This window comes from Cicer arietinum, chromosome 5, assembly GCF_000331145.2.
Source record: "Cicer arietinum cultivar CDC Frontier isolate Library 1 chromosome 5, Cicar.CDCFrontier_v2.0, whole genome shotgun sequence".
In the NCBI taxonomy this organism is placed as follows: domain Eukaryota; kingdom Viridiplantae; phylum Streptophyta; class Magnoliopsida; order Fabales; family Fabaceae; genus Cicer; species Cicer arietinum.
The window spans coordinates 45,618,633-45,639,519 of record NC_021164.2 but is presented as its reverse complement, the minus strand read 5'-3'; the positions used below and the strand labels follow the sequence as shown (position 1 = coordinate 45,639,519).

Below are 20,887 nucleotides of genomic sequence, written 5' to 3'. Positions count from 1 at the left end.
CAACACAAGTACATAAGTGGATGATGCCAAGATTATAATAAAAAGAAGGCATATTGAATTTAAGACCATTGTCTATTCTAATACTTTTAATATGAGTGTCAAATTGTGTGTTGATCAAAGTAGTAAAATTAATAACCAATTGTCTTGCGTCTCATTTGTTTTTCAAGGGAAAATCCACGAATGTCTTGAAAAGTCATCTACAACTGTTAAGAAATAATGATGACCATGGACATATGGGATAGAAATATGACCCCAAATGACCATATGAATCAGTTCAAAAGCAGTTGTAGTTTTAATATGATTAGGAATAACAGGCAGCTTATGTTGCTTAGCAAGATGACAAAACTCACAAATTGTATTAGAATCAATTGTAACATTGGGAAATTGTTTGCAAATGTGCTTAGTAATAGTAAAATATTGGTGTCCAAATTTGTGATGCCATATATCAAAATTATGAGAGTCAACTTTATTACAAGAAGAGAAACAATTAGTGGTAACATGATCATGAAAAGACAATATATTTTGGCTAGCTTGTTTCAAAATATAGAGATTGTTAGTAGCTCTAGCATGCTCAATCATCTTCAATGAAAGAGGATCCTAAATAACACATGAAGAGTGATCAAAAATCAATTTTCAGTTTAATGCTTTTGCATGTTTAATGGTAGAGGTTCGGCCTTTATATCTATTGTTCAATCTGCCACGATTGCGTCCTTGTTGAGAAGAGGTTTTGTGTTGAATTTGATTGTTATTGTTGCTCAAACCATTGTTATTTGTCATCAAAATATGAGGTGATTTGCCCTCAATATTGATGCCAAGTTGTCATTCATGTTGTAACACGAGCGAGTAAGCTTTCTGAATAATAGGAAAAGGTTCTTGCATAAGATTTGGGTGCGAACGGTGGTGAATTGATTATTTAAATCTTTCAAGTACAAATTGATTGAAGTTTTTAAAGTTGGGGTTGCCATACTTTCCATTTGTTTTTTCTTCCAAAATTTTTTAATTTTCCTTTGAGAGAAAGTGTTTCACTTTCTGATTCACTTTTGAATTTTGTTTACTTTTTTGTTTCAAGCGTGTTATAGGTTCATACCAAAGCTAGATCTATATTATGTATCGATTTATTATTTTACTAGTTATTATTTAGTTGTTTTTTCGTTTATCCTATGTTTTGACTTAGTTGCTAAATATTTTTGTACTAACACTCTTTAATAAAATATAGTTAAATTAAAATATTGTAATATTTCTTAGATAACTCAATACTCTTTTTTAGTCGGCATAAACTCGATTCTATTACAAAATTTTACATTTTGTCACTACAAGTTTGTCTCCTTTTAAAAAATTTATGTGATTGTTCCGTCATTTTTCATCTATGAGAGTGTATTTAGTTCAACTTACTTTGTTTCGCTTCCTCATATAGAATATAGTAAAATATGAACTTCTCATACTAAAATTGGTTTTTTCAATGTTATTGCGATGGTAAGAAGGGTTACCCACTTTTATAAACTTAAAAATTGTATGTCTCATCTTATTTAGTGTTTCCTAATCAAGTTTTATTTTAGTGTATTTTACTTGTTTTCAAAGTCTCGAAAGATTTTAATTAAATCATATATAAAATAATATAGATAACAAACTTCGTCTCTCGTTGTAATTTGATATCGTTGAGATTGTCGCATGTACAAATAGGAAGGGAGCACAATGCTTCAAGATCTTCCCAAATTATTTTCAATTGATTAAAGAAATTGTTGACGTTTTTCTCCCCTTGTCGATAAATTTACTTTTAGTTAATAAAGCTCATTTCATTGATCGGCTCCAAGAATCGTAATTGTTACCGTTCAATGATTTCTTTGATCAATTGAAAATAATTTGGGAAGATCTTGAAGCATTGTGCTCCAAGATATGACAATACCATTGCATCGCTCCCAAACATCGTGAAGAGGATCAGAATTTAGAAGGGTAAGAAGGGAATTGTTGATAAATTTGACTTTATTTTTAGTTAGTAAAGCTCGTTTGATTGAACAGCTCCAAGAATTGTAATTGTTACCATTCATCATAGGGGTGACAAGAATCGCGCCTGGATTCTCTCTAGGATGTAGATAATAAGGACTTGTGGGATTAAGAACAAGGTTTTAGGGCGTGGAAGCTTCATGAATTGAATGTGTTGATGAATCTATTGATGAATCTGAGAGATTTCCCATTGTAGATGAATTTGTTGATAAGTCTTGAAAATTTAGGATGAAGGATGAAAGATTGTGAGAAGAAAAAGAAATCAAGAAAAAAGGATGTGCATGCCGAACAGATTACTCTGCTCGGATACCATAACAGATTCTGAATAATACTTTTTCTTATTTATTGAATGATTAGTCAAAAGGTTTATATACAAAGAGAGATAACCAAAATAGTTACCAATGACACAAAAAACTGAAAAGTAACATAAAGTGCTGCAAATAAGAGAAAAACAAATAAGAACATGAAACAAACTAAAAGGAGGCAAAAACAATTGTAAACTAAAAAAAAAAAGTAAGTCTAATAGAATTAGTAAAAAAGAAATATTCACTATTTAAAATAATAAAATGATTTTTTTCACTAAACGAAATCAATTACATGGAATCAAAGATCAATGAAATCATATTTCATCCATTTTTAACTATGATGGAAAAATTCAAAATCACACAATTTGATGTTGATTCGAAGTGTATGTTAAAACTTTTTCCGAGATTTTACTTATTGAGGTACCTACACCTTTGTAACAAAGTGTATTCACATTTCAGAGGATACTGGCAGTGATTTTCCTTTCAAAAATGTCTTTAGTAACACCAACGACCTTTCTGGTTGTGAAAATGGAGCCTCGTGAGATGCTCCTCTTATAGTTGCAAATGATAAGTCACCATATACTTGTGTCCATCCAGCTACCTGAAAAATTAAATATAAAAATAAGTTGCTTTTAAAGGAAGGAATGCATATAGTGACAAAATAAAACTTTAAGGGTAGAATTTATATGTGAGTTATTTGACTTTTATTAGAATAGAAATTTGGGTTATAAACTAAGAAGAAAAACGTAACACAACGATTGACTATGAAGTTTGGTGGATTGTACCTACAATTTTGATAATACAGTGATTGTTGTACTTTTTATGATACGTTCTAAAATTTTGTTTAAATATTACGATGTAAGTTATTATGATTGTAACACTTTAAACATTATTATGCTCGAGTATTTGTCCGCTTAATAGTGAAGATGAAGCATATTCAACACTTTCTAACTCTATGGTTACCATCTAATATTATTATTGGATGGGTTTTTTTTTTTTTTAATTTGCAGAAGCAAGATTATATGTGATATATTTTGTATACAGAGTCTATTTTTGTATAAAATCTTATATCATAAATTTTCATTCGTAAATTGCATAATAACACATTTCTAAATTGTATCTTTAAAATAAGCAACAAATCTTAAATATATTCTAAACAGAAATATAAATTATATATCTTAATAGTATTTTATTCTAAATCTAAATATAATTAAATTTAAATACAAATTTAAATAAAACCTTCTAAAAAATATTTAGATATTATTCTCAACATTATTATATTATGTAGTTTGCCAAATACCTGTTAGAATAGATATGATAACATATCCTACCATGTTAATGTGTATTTTATGTTGGCCACCAAATGAATCCACAAAGATATTATACATTACAAATGTTTACCTGTCTTCCCTTGAACCAAGCTCTATAAGATTCTGTTGTGTTCAATCCAAACTCTTTAGCTAATTTATTTACTAAAGATCGTGTTCCAAGTAATGGTATGACTGAATCTTGATCTCCACTGAGAGTAAAATCAAAATAGATTTTTTTGATCAAAAGTATATGACATTGATTAAGCAATGATGAGAATGTAATGTCAAGAAGTAACTAAGAAGTTGGAGAAAAAAGGTAATCACCTGTATACTAGAACTCTAACACCTGACTTAACAAGTGACCCTAAAACAGAAATAGTTGGAATCTCAAGATTTTTCATGTTATATTTCAGAACTCTGTAACATAAGAGAAATGGTATTAGTATCCAATTCAAAATCTTGGACAAAATGAATCAATTTATTATTGTCAAATTTTATGGTCCAACGAAAAGTAGAACTGAAAGGATGATATACAACCAACTAAAATGAAACGATGTTAGTGTTCTATTAAGATAGAATAGAGAAAATTTGGAGTGAGATGAAATTGTATCATCTTCTAATTTTGTTCTCAATTTTATTCTTTATAAACAATATAAATAATTATATTACTATTCTATTGATTTATGAGTGAATCACTAATTTGATATCTTAAAATAAAATGAATTCTAAAATTATTATTAAAATTGAAAATCATTGATTACATCAGTCACTCAAAAAAACTTTAAAGATCACGTTCACTTACCTTAAAAGATTAATATGATCGAAAATTTTAAATTTCAATGTTGTTTTTGTAATTCAATTTAGTTAAAAGAGTAAATCACTTATTTATCAATTTATTTCAACTCTATAACATCTATTTCCATGGATCCATATGTAGCCCAAATAAGTTATATATTAATTCTAATGCTAAGCCATTTTTAGGCTATAAAACTTACCCACTACAAGTTAACCATGTGGTGATTCCTACAAGTTTAGCATGGAGAGCTTTCTGCACTTCTTTTCGATTTAAGTATATGTATGTTTCATCTTCCACACAAACATCTATTTTCTCTCCCTCTTGCTGAACAAGAGATGAAAGCATTCAGAAGATAAAATAAAAAGAAAAACGAAAGAAAATCTAGATTGAAAGAGAATATGGATGAAGTGTATATACCAATTGAGTAAGCACATATGCCTGTTGTTTTTCTGAAGGTAGACAAACATCAAGAGTAACATCATATAGATCAATATATCTACTGATCTGTCCATGAGATGTCAGCTCAATAGTAAGACTTTTATCTAGTAACTTTAAGGGGCGAAGTTCAAATTCTTTTAAAAATAGGTGTGAAATGATTATTAGTGTCATATTAATTAATAAAAAATTTCCTCTTAACCAATTCTTTTTATGGAAATATATATATATATATATATATACTAACCTCCATTGACACTAGCCTATTTACTCTTGCACAAATTGAACTAAGTGTGCCACTTTGATATTGTCTTCTTATTTGAGAATAGTTACATGATTTTGTGAAGATTTCATAAGTTGAGTCAGATATTAATCCATGAGACCAAAAATACTCAGCTCTAGAGTTGAAATCTGTGTTAAACTCCATAAGAGGATTCCCTATCTGCAAATATCAACATAGTAACAAGTTGGTGTTATTCATATTGATCAACATGTTTCATAATCTATAATTATTGAAAATCAAGTATACAGTTATTTATGTCTCTAAATGTTTGAAGTGATGTCAATATAGTTCCTGACAAACTGAAATTAGAAAAAACATTCTGAAGTATATATTCTAATAGTAATTTTGTGGACCAAACTCTAACGTAACATATATTTGAGGACTAAACTAACGAGTTGTTACATCCATATACTATGTTATGTTAAATGCGCTTCACACGTTTAAGCACCAAAATATTGGTTACTTATGAAAAATATCTCATTGTGTGTACTCACCGCTATTCCCTTGAGATTGAACTTGGTTTTAGTTTGAATAATGAGTTGTGCAAGTTGAGGCACATAGTGACCTGAACACAGTCATGCATTACTCAACACAAGCTCCAAAAGGAAAATGCTATTCATATAACACATAGATATTACCTGCGTAGCTCTCTCCTGTGAGAAAGAAATCATTGTTTTTGTACTCGGAGAATTTAGTGAACCAATGTTGTAGAAAGATAAGATTATCTCTTGCTATAAAATATAGAGCCAGTATTAGACGTTGAAAAATATGATATCATAAACTAAAGTCAACAACAAAGTAAAAGTGTGTGTTTTGGTGAGTTTATGAATTAAGTTGATTTCGTTAAAATTGTATTTTAAGTGAAACAATCTAATATTTTGTTTTTTATCACTTCTATTTAATTCAAGGTTTGGATGCTAATTAATTTTGGCATTTATATATACAACCAAACAACAACATAAAAGAATAAAGTTTTCCTCGTGTAAAAACATGTTTGGGGAACATTAATAAGATGGTTGATTGTTGATCAATTCAATAAACTTCTTAACAATTAAACCATGATTGTTATGATAATATTCACATGCTGTTTTGCATAAAAAGAAGTGGAAAAACCTGTCATTTCATCATTCACTAAGTCATAGAATGATTCATTTACAGAATAGGAGAAACCAACACCAGCAGGTGATTCCAAGTATAACATGTTTGCCTCTGCAACAAGTTGGAAATGAAAAAGTCATTTTGAGTAAGCACAAAAGGTTTATTTTTTTTAAATTTGGGTATGGAAAAATTATTATTAATTAAAATGACACTAATGATCATTATACAATTGTCTCAAATATATTTAAACTTTGTCGAGTGAACTCGTACCACTAACCTTTGTTCCAACTGTAATCATTCTTCATGAGACCTTTTTTAGCTGGTTTGAAAGGACCATGCTCCACAAAAGCTCCAACTCCAATAGAAGAACAACCAGGCCCTTCAAAACCAAGAAAATATTTTTTACTTCTTTCACTTAATTTGAATATTTCATTCATTCCAAAAATATAAAAAGTTTTACCATAGGCATAATAAGTTTAAGGTCTTGTAACGAGTGCCTTAAAGACACTTGTTAAAAAACAAAAACTAGAAATTTTACCTTGAATAAAATTAAAATAAAATTTAAATTTTTAAAAAGTTAAATACACAAATTTCAATATAAATTTAATATTTTATTTCTATATTTAGATTAATTAAAGGTGCCTTTAGAACACTTATTAACATTTTATATAAATTAATAGCCTACATAACACCGATACTTTAGCTTGAATACAAGTCTAATGTGTGACATCAATATAACACATCATATATATTTACATTTAATCACTTTTATTTTTAGTATTTTGTGATAGTGTCATATTTGATGTATGCGTTCGTCTATTTCATTTCATAGCTAATAAGATACATACCTCCGTTCAACCAAAGAACTACCGGCTTTGAAGCTGGATCAACTTCTGCTTCAACAAAGTAGTAATATAAAGCTCTTTGCTGCACTTCATCAACCGTAATGTAACCAGCATATTGTTTGAATTCTACTTCTGGTTGTTCAGGTAAACTTTTTATCTTATCAAATTCAGAAAAAGAATTTACTCCTACAATTATTTGTATTGCAACAACAAATATTATTCTTGGAATTACAGCAAGGAATTGAGAATGGGATATCATGTTTATAATAAGATCTGCTTGAGAAGTTGTTTATGTGGCTTCTTTTTCTTTTTCTGTACTAAACCAGTAATAGGAATATGAAGGATATTGAATGAAGAAGAAGGAATATAATAAAGGCCTATGTATATGTGATTATTTTATTATTCCTATAGAATAGTATGTGTGTGAACGTGGAAATTGGGTCCATGTCTTGCAGACATGTTTTGGTTCTGACCCCACCCCAATGTCTTAAGTCTTGGGAGTTTCATTTTTATCTTGCAGAATCAGTGTTTGTATTTTTCTAACTACTATTATATTTAATTTTTTTTTTAATATTTCTCTCTTTTTATTTCACTCAAGGTATAAAATAAATATATAAGGCTTCAAAAATTATCTTTTTGTAAAGCATATAGATTCTTACTATGTTCTTTTTGGAAAAAAAACTTTAATTAAATACAACTGATTTATGTAAAAAAAGCGTTCTTTGTTTTTAATATGCACATGCATAATTGATAATTTACTCTCAATTATCCGTGGATAAATTTTCATTAATATTTTTATGTTTTCTTATAGTATTCCATGTTATATGATGGGGAATAAAATTAGAGCTAAAGTTTCGTGTATAATTTACAAATTATTAATTGGTTAATGAGATTCTTTAGTCTCCATCAATTTCAAAGATAATAATTGATCGATTCGTATCTACATATGACCCACTCAAAGGGTAGTAGATATATTAAGATAATGAAAGTGGTAAATTGTCTATATAAATAGTATTAAATAGATATTAATAGTATTTATAAAAAAAAGTTGATTAGAGTGAGTTTACTATGTTTTAATGTCTCATATTAATTGCCATATTAACAAGACAAAAATATTTGAAATTAAGTGTTATTTTATGTTTAATGTAACATTAATTATTTTTTTATACTACTTTCAATAGTATATATGACAGTCTTAATTCTATTTTATTTTATGATTATTTATAACAATGGTTAACACTCTATGATAAATTAATTAATAATAATAATTTTGTAAAATTATTACACTTTTTATTTATTTATAATTTTTTAATGTGTATAAATTAAAAACATTAAATAATACTTAATATGTAAGTAAAAACATACACTTGAAATGAGACCAAATTTTAATCAAGTAAAATGTCAAGCACATGATGTGTACAGTTTTAAAAGGATACGAAATCAGTTTATAGATGGATTTATGTGACCTCAAAACTTGTCCTTCTCATCACGAGATAAAAGTTCAGTGTTGCTACACGGCCCCACCAATTACACAAAATTTGGGTCTTGATAATGACAATAATTGTATAGTGAGAGATGAATCACTCCTTCCCTCTTAATGAAATTTTGTCCACACCTAAGCAAATTGTTTTTGTATTGCATGTGATTAGGGATGATAATGGGTACAATTTTATTGAATACCCCCATTAAAAAAATGCACAACAATATATATGGTAAAAACTCACATCGAAAATTTAACGTACGAGTAGAAGTAATGCAAAATCAATTATGGGAGTAAGAGTGCGACTACCATAGTACCATACATTTTTATTTTTTATTTATATGAATTAAAATATAAATTTTGTAAAAAAAAATTAATATATATATGTATGTATAAAAAAAGATTAAATTACACTAATGTTATATCACTCAATAGTATTTTAATGATACAAATTCTATAAAATCTATTTTTAGATTAAAAGTTTATAACATATATACATTATCCATACTACTATATATAAGATCCATACTACTACTACTACTATTTGAATTTTTTAGGAGTGGAAGAACTTTCAATTTTTTTAAAAGTCAGCTGTAAAGTTAGATTTTTAAAAGAGGTACAGTGACAGGGTATGAAGTAAAAAAATTTCAAGACCGATACTCGCAAACATTCATGTATCCAACAAGTGCAAAAAACCCTACATTTTAACTACTGGAATATGGAATCCGGAAAATTGCCGTCTTCAGCCTGGAATTTTTCTCTAGGGTTTCAAAATAAGTTCCACATCACTTCAGAGCAGATTAAATTTCTATAACAGTGTACTGTACATGACACAAGCATTAACATTTTCAAGTTTCAAGCAGACATTACCAACATCGAATAATTAACCACACTGTGCTGAACGTTAACAAATATGAAGTGCTCAAACAATGTTTGGTTATCTCCTAGTATTACACGGTAAAACTGAATCTTGCGTCACGGATTTGAATCATCTCAAAGTTATATTTGGTTCCCACAACTTACAAAGATATATACATAAATGAATTTTAATAACATCTTCCAAGTAATCCTTTTATCCAGGCAACACATTGACAAAACTATGACAGGAATAGTGAAGAATTACAATCCAGCACAAGAGTAATTAATGAAACTAAGTAATCATGCATCGCTTAAATAAAATAATTCTATCAAATTCAATACCATTAAAACAAACACCAAAAATCCATCATGGAGCATCTTAATTACCATTTAGCCTACACAGTTTAAACGGTGTAAAGGTTCTATGCTGGAGGTTTTTACACAAAAATTCAAAGCCAGAGCTTGAGTTTACCGAAAATATGATCATAAGTACAAAATTAAACAAATCCAGATAGATAACAGAACAACTATGCAGTAAGCAAAGTTGATTCACTGACATACAGATTGTGAAACCATGGATTCTCAACTACAGGTTTGTGGATGCAAGGGGCTTTGACAATAGCAACAATTGCATCATTTTCTTCTACGTTTTCTTCGTTTCCTGTCACTTTCATCAGAACTTGCTGAGTCTGCCTCTGACTCAGAACTAGTAGTTCCTGAATCTGATGAACCGGAGCTCGCAGACTCATTGTCTGAGTCAGAATCTGAAACTTGTTTCTGTTGTTGCATGATCAGACGTGGCATATTTTTCAAGTACTCGCGTAGATTCTCAGTAAGACCACCAAGTCCAATGGATGTGAAGAAGTTAATGCAGAATCGTGTATTTTTTGGATTATCTTTGGGAAAAATGGATTCAAAAGAGTCCTGCATTGTTGGATCATTTAACCGCTCATTTAGCAGCCTGATTCCGAGATGCTCTGACAATTCCTGCAACATTGAAAAACGAAATCAATATCTTCCATGCAAGGAGAGGCAAAAATAAATTACCAGTATGTCTTACAGATGATATAAGAGAACAAATAGAATAAATCTTCCACTAGTATATAACTTTACATAAAATATAAAATGGAAAAATCAATAAAGCATGCTGCATGAAAAGTTAAACATGTCAAGGATATCACATCATGCTACCATTTTTCACACCCAGTAGGTATCACAACCAAAATTTCCATGCAACATGCAAAAAACATCATCTTGGTGTAGAAAACTTATCTCCAAATTGCTATGGCAGTGTGTCAGATTGAATTATGGCTGCTATAGCAATGATAGAGGATCCAAATAAATCATTTTTAATTTTTAATATTACACATAATAAAAACTTAAAGACATTGACATGTGGGTTTTGCCGGTAACAGGAGGCGTGCTCTTTGGAGTTGGCTGGCACTGAGTAAGACATTGCCAGAAAAGCACCGGTCTACAAACAAATCACAGACCTGCTTGAATAGGCATGCAAGGTACAAAACAGCAAGCAAGGGAGCTTGGCCAAAAAACCACTAGGGTGCAAGAAGTTGGGAATAAATGTGGGAAGCAGGTTTTCTTCGATGGGTTATATAAGTGTCCTGAATCTAAAATGCTTCAGATGCAGAATGGACAGAATCAAAATGCGTGAGAGATGAGTGAGAAATTTTTAAAAAAAAGATGGGGAAAACTCTATTCTTGAACTTGTGCCTGCAGGGTAGCAGTGGCAACATTACATAGTGTAAACCAGCCTCAATAGTAGCCTTGCTATGCAATACAGAAAAACATGTTGCCATGGAAAACCAGTGGCAGTGCATATCTGCACTAGAGCAGCACTACAGTGCAAACTCAATCTAGTGCACTACAGTACATTAGATTCAATTTGTTTCGATAATTTAAACTCAAATGCAACACATTAACATGATAATAAAAAGTGAATCACATAGCATGAATTAAATTTGGTCTAGGGTGTTTTTGAATATTGGTGCAAAAGTTGGAATTCCTGCAATGTGACTAGGTTGTCACAAATGCGGGTCTGCAAAATGTACAGTAGGGTTGCCTACAATAGATCTATAGTGTCTATTATGTTCTCATGCATCTCATTATCTTACATTTTGTCTTCTAAGCTAATGAATTATGATACTTTTAGTTTGTTGTTTTTGACATATGCTTTTGGTTTTTTGTTTTCGTTATTTGCAGCTTTCGATAAGGTGCATTTCTGTAAGTATATTAGATTTATGTTCTGCTTTCTTTTGTTGCATTTTGTAGATATATTAGATTTTTGTTATAACCACCAACCTTCCACCAAAGTGCAATGCCATCAACCATATTTATATGGTGGATTTGACTTACCACCATCTTCCATAAACAGCATTGGGGGAGACATCAAACATAGGGTTTCAAAGAAAGTGATGAAATGGAGGAAGGCTTTGGATGTAATCTATTCTATCCTATTATAATAAAACCAACTCCCTGTATATGTACTATTTAGCATTAAAATTTTCCCTCTGTACATGTGCTATTTAGGTCCATGTGTCTCACTCTTGCAGGAAAAAATGTCCCCCTGTTTCTATTGCATCCCATATTGAGAATGGATTCCATTGGCTAGCTTGTGATGATAAAGTACAATTTGTGCTAATAAAAAATTATTGCACAACCATTTGGGCTACAATGTTCTATGGGATTGATTGCTAGGTGGTATTAAACCAATACGAAAGTAAGCTCAATGTTGTGAAGAACAGAATACAATGGATGAGTGGACACACAAGACATGACATGATAGGACACTGGGTTTGAGCCTAAGTCCAATAATCAAGCTGAAATGAAAAGTTAGAGGAAGAGCTGCTGATGTGGCAGTTTATTAGAATGTGGAGGGATTATAAGGAGAAGGAAGGGAGAGTAGGGGAATCATTGAGGATTATTGTTGAATGTTGCTTAGGAGAGTATTCTCTCTGGTAGGAGCTTTGCTCTGGTTTATTTCATTTTTCATTGTAGACCCTTTGAGCTCATATTTTCAGTAAATAATATACAATCCCTTTATCATAATTTTTGGGTTCTATCAATACACTTTAGCAAATAAAGTGTTAAGAGAAAGTTGAGATGTTGTGGAAAAGATGGTAGACTATTGCCTTAGCTGTTATGGGCATGAGTAGAGAAAGCCATAAAAACCCAATAAGGAGGGCTGAAGTAATTAAATATAGTCCAATAGTTAAAGGCATAAATAAACCAAGTAAAACAGTAGGTCAAGCCATCACTATTATGAAGAGATGGAACTTAAATGGTTCAATAGCCATGATTCATCATAGGATATTAAGGTATCATTTGATCCATGAAGTCAACCCCTAAGTGGTGAGAAAATGCTATGGAGTTGATAGTTTTTCTGTTTTGTTATTTTTGTTTGCTAGGATTCCTTGTCCTCCCTCGTCTTATTAATTCTTTTTCCTTAGTCTTAAATTCATAATGAAATTTCTCCTTTGTCAAAAAAAAGCATAGCATACAAAAAACCAAAAATAAAAACAATGATTTGGTTGGATATTCAATCACATTTTAAGCAGTATAGAATATATGCCTTTTTACTAAGAAAAGTTGAAAAAGTAATAACACACGTAAATGGAGAAACAAAAAAAGATGAAATTTTGAGTTTAATTCAAATACCTGGAAAAGAATCTTAATAAATATACGTGAAGAAGAAGTTGTGTCCTCTTCAGTCAAGCGAATATATGACAAGACATGCCAAGGCAGAGCAAAGGTCCCAAGCAAATGCGCAAAAAACTTTGCCACGTTTCGCAGTTTATTTGTTTCAAGCCTGTGAATCATGGAGTACTGTTGCACGAAGCACTTCTCAAAATTTTCTTGATGCACTTTGTTTATCATGCAGAAACGCTGCCCCAGAAGACCATAATATCGCAAGTAAGTTCTTTCTTGGCTGCAACATTCTAAAAGCATAATGCACAATTCCATCTGCATCGATACAATTTTAATTAATTTCTGTTGTGGCAAGTTGACAGCAGAAGAACATTAATTTGAAATGGAGATTTCAAGCTCACCTCTTGTCCTGGCTCAAGATGAATCTTCAGAAGCTTATGACCAGCTTCCTCAAAATCTACACTAGACATGATTGTTAGATATATAGTTCTTCGAAGATTGACAAGATTTGTCTCTGTTTCATCTTTTATCTGCATACTTTCCTCGTCCTCTTCATCAGATTCATCATCTTCATCTGATTCAGCATCAGAACCTTCCTCTCCCTCTGATTCCTCTTCCTCACCCAGCATGGTTTTCTTCAACTCTTCATATCGCTTTTCATTCTCCATATAATTGGGGTCAGGTTTGAATATATCTGAGAAAAACAAAATGAAAAATAAACAAATCATAATGACATATGACCACAAGTTAATAAAATTTTATATAAATATATACAATACAATACAATACAAAAATAGAAACTTAACAACAGAAAATGTACCAAGGGAAATCTCTGGATCTATAACCTCATCCAAGGAGACTTCATGAGTTAACTGATCTTCCTGCTCCACGAGGTCTAATTCAGGCCGAACAGCTGGAAAACCCTGTAAATCCAATGCAATCATCGTCAAGCATTTCGATTTTAAACTATGCCTTTAAATTGCTTTACAAAATTGTTAACATTATGTATCATTGTGTTAACGTGCTGTTTCTGTCCTAATCAATAAAATAATGTACCTGAAACTTCGCTTTTCTTATTGCAAATAGGCCTTCAATTAGAAATTGAACACGTTTGTCAATTTCTCCTTCATGAAGAATTCCACGGAAGCGCTCAAAGATACCTGCAAAATTATAAATATAACTTAAAAAGTATATGAAAGACTCAAATCAATCTTAAGCATCAATGGCATGCATGCAGGAATTTGTACAAGTGTAAACCAGCAGAAGAGATTATATAAATAAACACATAAACAGAGCAAAGCTAACTAGTCCTAAACATATCATACCAACAACGAAAATATTTTTGTTTGGGCAATATAACCTGTTAGGAAAACTTACTTCCTAGCATCAAATAAACTAAACCAAAAATCAAGGTATAGAAGTTCACATGCAGATTTAAGTAACAAATGATAATAGCACAGCTTCGATACTTTAAATAAGAGTGGCATGCCTCCCACCCAGAAGTAGAATCAAGTCAAGTAGGAACTCAGGCACCTATTATTAATTTATTATAAACACTCACAGCACCTATTATTCAATTTTCGTGTAAACCACGCATCATCTAGCATGCCTTCAAGTCACCGTTGTTTCTTTGATTTAGTTATTACACAACTTCATGCACCTAGGATCTTAGAACCCTTAATTCCAGTCTCCCTCTCACTAGCAGAGAAGAAGGTAAGGTTTACCCAAAAATTATTTACCTACCTTTACCTTGTTTTCATGAATACTAAGATGCAAAAACAAAATTAGGATTCGTATGTGAAAATAATAGGTACTCAGAATAAAAACCAAAGAAAAGGTAATGGTGATCATTATTTATATCTAATAGAGCTAAACACATTATCAGCATATAGTTCAAGGAAAGGGAATACTCACCATGGAGTCCTTTAGGTGAAAGATCCTGCAATATTGAACCACATTCTTTGACAAAGCCAACAGCTACTTCAACACTGTCATCGGTAGGCTTCTCAAGCAAAACCGTGAGTAGCTCTAGAGCAATGATTTCATGAGCCACTTGCTGATTCACCAAGTGTGCTATAAACTTAACAGCAGCCAGCAATTGAGGCTACAAATTATAACAATTCAAACGTACAATTAGAAGCAAAACAAAAAGTGATTAAATAAAAGTAAATTAGAACAATAATATTCAAGGTTTCAAATAACAGTTACAGTGGCAAGCATTAAATATGCAGCCACAATTATGTTAGTATTGTGGAATCAGAGACATCAAAAACTTTGATATCACAGGTTCAGATTGCAGTTGTAGAGCTTTTTTTAAAATCATGTTACCATTGATGTCAGCAAAAGACACACACCTTGTCATTCCGCTTATAAGCTCTCTTTAATTGCAAAACAATCCTTCTGAGCAAAAGATCACCAACTTCAGGAAACTTGGTATTCACAACAGCAACCAATGCAGCAAACACATCGGTAAACCCAGGAGAAGCCATCTGCGACTTCATACACGACCGACAAAAGAGACCTCTTCCGCGAATCAAGTTCTCCCCAAACAATTCAGGAATAATGTTTTTAATATTGGTAGCATTAACCTTGTTGACAAGTCCATTAATACTCTTCCTAAGTGCATCCCATGTCAACCTCTGATACTCAGGACTACTCTTATCATCAACTTCTTTCATCATCCTAGCTAACTTAAAAGGTGGAATGTAAACACCACCACTCTTCCCCAAATTCAATGCATCACCACCATTGATTCTACTTTCCGGTATCGTTGCCGCCGTCGCTCTCCCTCTTCCATCTTCTTTCTGCTTAATTTCTTCCCTCTCAATGTCACCATTCTTTTCAACTACTCTATGCCTCCTCTCCCCATTCCTCTCGTTGATTCTATCATCTTCACCTCGAAGATTGCGATCCCTCTCCTTTTCATTATCTCGATACCTCCTATCCCTATCATGATTTCTCTTCCTATCATCTTCCTCATCAGATTCATCCTTATATCGACGACGACGATCCCTCTCTTTCTCATTATCATCGTCCCTATCAACTCTATCTCTCCTATACCTATCCTTATCCCTAACCCTAATTCCCTTCCTATCACGTTCTTCCTCTGAATCCTCCTTATACCGATTTCTTCGATCTCTCTCTTTCTCAATGTCACTGTCTTTTTCAACTCTGTGTCTCCTATCCCTATCACTATCCCTGTTCCTCTTCCTATCATCTCCGTCTTCTAAATCACCACGGCGGCTACGACGATCTTCCTCGTCAGCTCCACGGCGGTCTCGCTTGGAATCTTCATCGCGTCGGCGATGCATTCTATAGTCTTGTTTCTCTTCACGTCCCCTGACAAATTGTCCCTCTTCCTCTTCGGATTCTTCTTCCTTGAGTTTACTCCTTCTTTCTTCTTCTAAACCCTTCATGTCTAGGGTTTTTCGAGAACTGGGGCAGAATGGGAAAAACAACAGGACAGGAGGAGAGTGAAACTGAGTTTGGTGGAAGTAGCAGTGCGGCGGCGAGGTATTAAACCGAGGAGATAAGGAAACTGAAATTGAAATTGGCACAAAGGTGAGAAAGAAAATTGTAGAATTTTAGAGTGGTGTTTCGAAATTTTATTTTTAGGAGAGGATTTAAGATTCAAAAAAAAAAAAGATTAGGATCTGAAGTGGATTACTTGGATTGTATTAGAAACGGTTGAAAGTGAAATTTTAATTAGATTAGATTTTTAAATTATTTAAGAATTTTTAAGTCAATTTTTAAATAAAAAATTTGTAATTAAGTTTTTTAATTGAAATATTTTTTTATTAAGTTTTTTTTTTGAAATTTTTCGTTGAATTATTATTTTATAGGATTATTAGTCAATTATTATTTTTTTGATAAAATTGTTAGACAACTGTAATACAATAATCTACTTAAAAAAATATATATTATTTTTAAGATTTTATACAATCTATTTTAGGTGCAAATATTTATTCTATTTTTATTGTTTTTCAATCATAATTAATTATAAATTTAATTTAATATAAATTAAATTAAAATATTTTAAATTGACACTACTAACAAATAACTAAGGGTATAAATAAAATACAATAAAAAGCAAAAACAAACACCATCGGTACAGTAACATAAATCTAGATCTAACAAAAACATAACTAAATACGTCCAATTAGGAGTGTATAAGCATCATAAGAGTTGTTTGATGATCGAAGACAAATCTACATCTTATCACAAACTTATGAATATAGAGAAAAAAAGTTTAAAAATGTAGAAAGAAAAAAGAAAAGCAGAATAAATAATATAATTTCAAATTTTAGATTAAAAATTCAATATTTTAATGTATGACATATGTATAATTACAATAAAAAATTAGATAAAGTTATGTAATAATAAAAAACTGTAAAGACCTATAATAGATAGTTGGCTTTTGTATCCCCTTAATTTATCTTATACACCCTCATTTAAAAAATTTGTGTTTAAAATATCCAAACTACCCTTAATAAAACTGTAAAAATTTAAAATAAGTTCTTTTTACCGGAAATTTTATGATAAATGAAATTTCCGACAGTATTTAAAAAAGTTTAATTAAATTAAACATAATTCACATACACAATATAATTCGTACTTAAAAAAGTTTAATTAAATTAAACATGATTCATACTAAAATGGACAAGTTTAAGGCCAATTGTCACCTCCAACTTTTTTCTCTTTCTTTTTCGCAGCCTTCCAAGTCAGTCATAGCCCTACAAGCGACCTCTAAAGAACTTTTGATGATAGTGTCTCATATTGCAAACTTTCTTTTCCACCACAAGCTTCAAATGATCATAGCCATCACACTACTTTGTTTAGTTGTGCTTGTTGTCGTGAAAGAAAAAATAGACTTTACAAAGCTAGTGGCACTTGTTGTCAATGGCTCTATAACATTCCAAAGTTCAACTTCTCACCAAACTTCCTATGTTGATTTGCACACTAAAAAACTATGCCATTCATTTTCCTGTTGATGCATACATCCCACATATTCTTGTAGATAGTGGACTCGTTTTTGAACAAATTTTATTCTAGTTAGGAGTACACCCGTAAGAGCCCTCCATAAGAATACTTCAACTTTTATTTGGCACTTTTAAATTCCACAAAACTTTCCAATCACCTGGTACATGTAAGTTAGGTGAATTAATTACATGCTCCATTACTTGTTGATACATGGATTTCATAGAGTAGCGATTGTCTCTACTAAGTCTTCAAACCGGTTCATATTGTGTTTTGTTATTCGGAAGAATAATTTTTAGAATTTTTGAAGCATCTTTATCATTAAAAATCCCGTGAATAATATCTTCTTTTCACTTATGGTTCGAATGGTCATTTAGATTGGCCACACACAAGTTCTCACTACCAAGTGGGGATATGGTTACAAGTTCTCTCTGTCAAGGTTGTTTCCAAATATTTATATGTTGTTCATCACCAATATTATATTTTAGACTAACCTTGATCACTACCTGGGAAGTATGGATATTGCACTAGACATAGCTTGGGTTATGTCTAACACAGGCTTCCAAGAACCCCTCCCTTGGAAATATTTAGCTGTGAGCATTCTAGAAACCATAGTATTTGGGTTGAAAATAAATTTCTTAGCTTGCTTCCCTAGCATTGCCATGTTAAATCCATGGAAATGACGAAACCTTGTACCTCCAAACGCTTTTCGGATGGTTAGCTTTTGCCAACTAAGCCATCTAATTCCTCTACCTGAACCACAATTCGTACCCCACCAAAATAAATTGATCATCCTTATTAGCTCATCTCCCAAGTATAATGCTCATGCAATAAATGAGTATTGCTTGTGTGCTACCGACTTAACCAAGACCTTACTTCCTCCTTTAGATAAACGATTCCTGACCAATTTTGAATTTTCTTCCATACTCTATCTCGCATGTAGTCAAAAAGAGATATTTTTGTCCTCCAATCATAGATGGCATACCCAAATACTTGTCAGTTCCCAAACATTTTGTTACTCCAAATAAATTGTTGATAGTCTCACTCATATCACTCAATGTGTTTTTGCTATAAAATATCCCTGACTTGACCATGTTGATTGCTTGGCCTGAAGTGCGTTCATATGTTGACAAAATATTTTGGATGCATTTAGCCTCCCTTTCATTGGCCCTAAAGAAAAGAAAACTATCATCAGCAAATAACATATGCGAGAGAGTTGGAGCCCCTCCACACACCGTAACACCATGCAAGTTCTTCGTAACACCGTAACACCATGCAAGTTCTCCGTTCATCAAAATTGAAAATTGCACCGACTCCAAACACATACTCGTCCACTCAATCCATTTGCTACAAAAACCCATTATTTCCATCACATTATTTAAATATCTCCTATCTACCCAATCAGAGGCTTTACTAATATCAATTTTGAAAGCTACTTTACCTAACGTCTTACACTTCAGACGGTGAATGGTTTCCATGGCAGCCATGATATTGTCAAGGATGGATCTATTTTCAATAAAAGCAGATTGCTCGTGAGATATAGTACATCTTGTTATGATCATTAATTATGTACTGAAAATAATTTATGTAAAATTTTTGTGTCAAAATATTTGAACTCAAAATTAAAAGACGAAAAGAGGCTGAATACACGGGACACAGAGCTCGAACTCGGTTTCATGGCAGCGCTGTTGATTGGCATAAGTTTTGTGTGTTCAACTCTGCTCTTCATTAGATGAAGTGATGAACCAATTCCCACTTCAACTTCAACAAACCTTTCGAACCCTTCTCAAACAATGCATATCTCAAAGTGATTTCTTAACTGGAAAATCCCTCCATGCTTTCTACATAAAGTCCTTCATTCCACACTCAACTTATCTTTCCAACCACTTCACACTCTTTTATTCCAAATGTGGCACACTTCCCAATGCTTTAACCGCATTTTACCTAACCAACTACCCCAATGTGTTTTCATACAACACCATCATCAATGCCTGTGCCAAACACTCGCTCATCGACCTCGCCCACCAACTGTTCGATCAAATTCCCCAACCGGATCTTGTTTCTTATAACACTCTCATTGCGGCCCATGCTCGTCGAGGCGAGTGTGGGCCGGCTTTGAGGGTGTTTAAGGAAGTTAGAGAGGTTGGGTTGAGCTTGGATGGGTTCACGCTTTCTGGCATGATAAGTGCTTGCATTGATGATGTTGGTCTTGTTAGGCAGTTGCATTGCTTTGCCTTGTTGTGTGGATATGATTGTTATGCCTCGGTGTGCAATGCAGTCCTTGCCTGCTATGGTAGGCAGGGACGATTGCATGAAGCGTGGCGGATTTTTCGAGAAATGGGAGAGGGTTGTAGGGATGAGGTTTCGTGGAATGCGATGATTGTGGCATGTGGTCAGCATCGGGAGGGATTGGAGGCACTGAGGTTGTTTGGGGAGATGGAGAGGATGGGATTGGAGGTTGACATGTTCACTATGGCTAGTGTTTTGACTGCGTTCACTTGCCTTAAGGATTTGGCTGGAGGAATGCAGTTTCATGGGAAGATGATCAAGAGTGGATTCCATAGGAACTCTCATGTTGGTAGCGGGTTGATTGACTTGTATTCCAAGTGTGCTCCTCATGGAATGTTGGAATGTATGAAGGTGTTTGAGGAAATCCCTAAACCGGATTTGGTTCTTTGGAACACCATGATTTCCGGATTTTCCCAACACGAGGATTTGTCTGAAGATGCTCTTTCTAGTTTCCGGGAGATGCAGCGTGTCGGTTTTTGTCCAGATGATTGTAGTTTTGTATGTATGATTAGTGCATGTTCCAATTTGTCATCTCCCTCTGTAGGGA

General features: G+C 32.3%; 4 protein-coding genes across 4 annotated transcripts in view; 1 reads left to right on the top strand and 3 right to left on the bottom strand.

The window, feature by feature from the left end:
* Positions 1 to 2,553: 2,553 nt before the first annotated feature.
* On the bottom strand, positions 2,554 to 7,447 carry LOC101493808 (serine carboxypeptidase-like 45). Its single transcript, XM_004513346.4, has 11 exons — positions 7,077 to 7,447; positions 6,506 to 6,607; positions 6,244 to 6,339; positions 5,769 to 5,861; positions 5,625 to 5,695; positions 5,095 to 5,289; positions 4,830 to 4,916; positions 4,612 to 4,736; positions 3,941 to 4,033; positions 3,708 to 3,825; positions 2,554 to 2,907 (listed from the first exon to the last, which is right to left on the bottom strand). Exons 1-11 carry the CDS (start codon positions 7,330 to 7,332, stop codon positions 2,755 to 2,757), a joined length of 1,389 nt encoding a protein of 462 aa, XP_004513403.1. The 5' UTR covers positions 7,333 to 7,447; the 3' UTR covers positions 2,554 to 2,754.
* A 2,316-nt stretch (positions 7,448 to 9,763) lies between these two features.
* On the bottom strand, positions 9,764 to 16,718 carry LOC101494135 (uncharacterized). Its single transcript, XM_004513347.3, has 7 exons — positions 15,429 to 16,718; positions 14,989 to 15,178; positions 14,131 to 14,234; positions 13,895 to 13,997; positions 13,476 to 13,768; positions 13,084 to 13,389; positions 9,764 to 10,398 (listed from the first exon to the last, which is right to left on the bottom strand). Exons 1-7 carry the CDS (start codon positions 16,488 to 16,490, stop codon positions 10,045 to 10,047), a joined length of 2,412 nt encoding a protein of 803 aa, XP_004513404.1. The 5' UTR covers positions 16,491 to 16,718; the 3' UTR covers positions 9,764 to 10,044.
* A 1,712-nt stretch (positions 16,719 to 18,430) lies between these two features.
* The window catches only part of LOC101494442 (pentatricopeptide repeat-containing protein At3g49710), a 4,279-nt gene continuing 1,822 nt past the window's right edge, over positions 18,431 to 20,887 (top strand). Inside the window, exon 1 of the mRNA XM_073368214.1 lies at positions 18,431 to 20,879. Coding sequence (XP_073224315.1) covers positions 19,792 to 20,879 — 1,088 coding nt within the window. The 5' untranslated portion in view covers positions 18,431 to 19,791. The remainder of the gene's footprint in view (positions 20,880 to 20,887) is intronic.
* On the bottom strand, positions 18,554 to 19,538 carry LOC101500187 (uncharacterized). Its single transcript, XM_004513363.1, has 2 exons — positions 19,037 to 19,538; positions 18,554 to 18,804 (listed from the first exon to the last, which is right to left on the bottom strand). Exons 1-2 carry the CDS (start codon positions 19,536 to 19,538, stop codon positions 18,554 to 18,556), a joined length of 753 nt encoding a protein of 250 aa, XP_004513420.1.

Coding starts and splice junctions, on each gene's coding strand:
- LOC101493808 (XM_004513346.4), bottom strand. CDS start 7,332: ATGATATCCCATTCTCAATTCCTTGCTGTAATTCCAAGAATAATATTT. Junction 6,608..7,076: donor AGTTCTTTGGTTGAACGGAG/GTATGTATCTTA, acceptor TTGGTTTTGAAG/GGCCTGGTTGTTCTTCTATT. Junction 2,908..3,707: donor CTTGGTTCAAGGGAAGACAG/GTAAACATTTGT, acceptor TTAATTTTTCAG/GTAGCTGGATGGACACAAGT.
- LOC101500187 (XM_004513363.1), bottom strand. CDS start 19,538: ATGGCTGCCATGGAAACCATTCACCGTCTGAAGTGTAAGACGTTAGGT. Junction 18,805..19,036: donor GGGAACTGACAAGTATTTGG/GTATGCCATCTA, acceptor ATTGTGGTTCAG/GTAGAGGAATTAGATGGCTT.
- LOC101494135 (XM_004513347.3), bottom strand. CDS start 16,490: ATGAAGGGTTTAGAAGAAGAAAGAAGGAGTAAACTCAAGGAAGAAGAA. Junction 14,235..14,988: donor TTCACCTAAAGGACTCCATG/GTGAGTATTCCC, acceptor ATAATTTTGCAG/GTATCTTTGAGCGCTTCCGT. Junction 10,399..13,083: donor TTATTAAGATTCTTTTCCAG/GTATTTGAATTA, acceptor TCAATGTTGCAG/GAATTGTCAGAGCATCTCGG.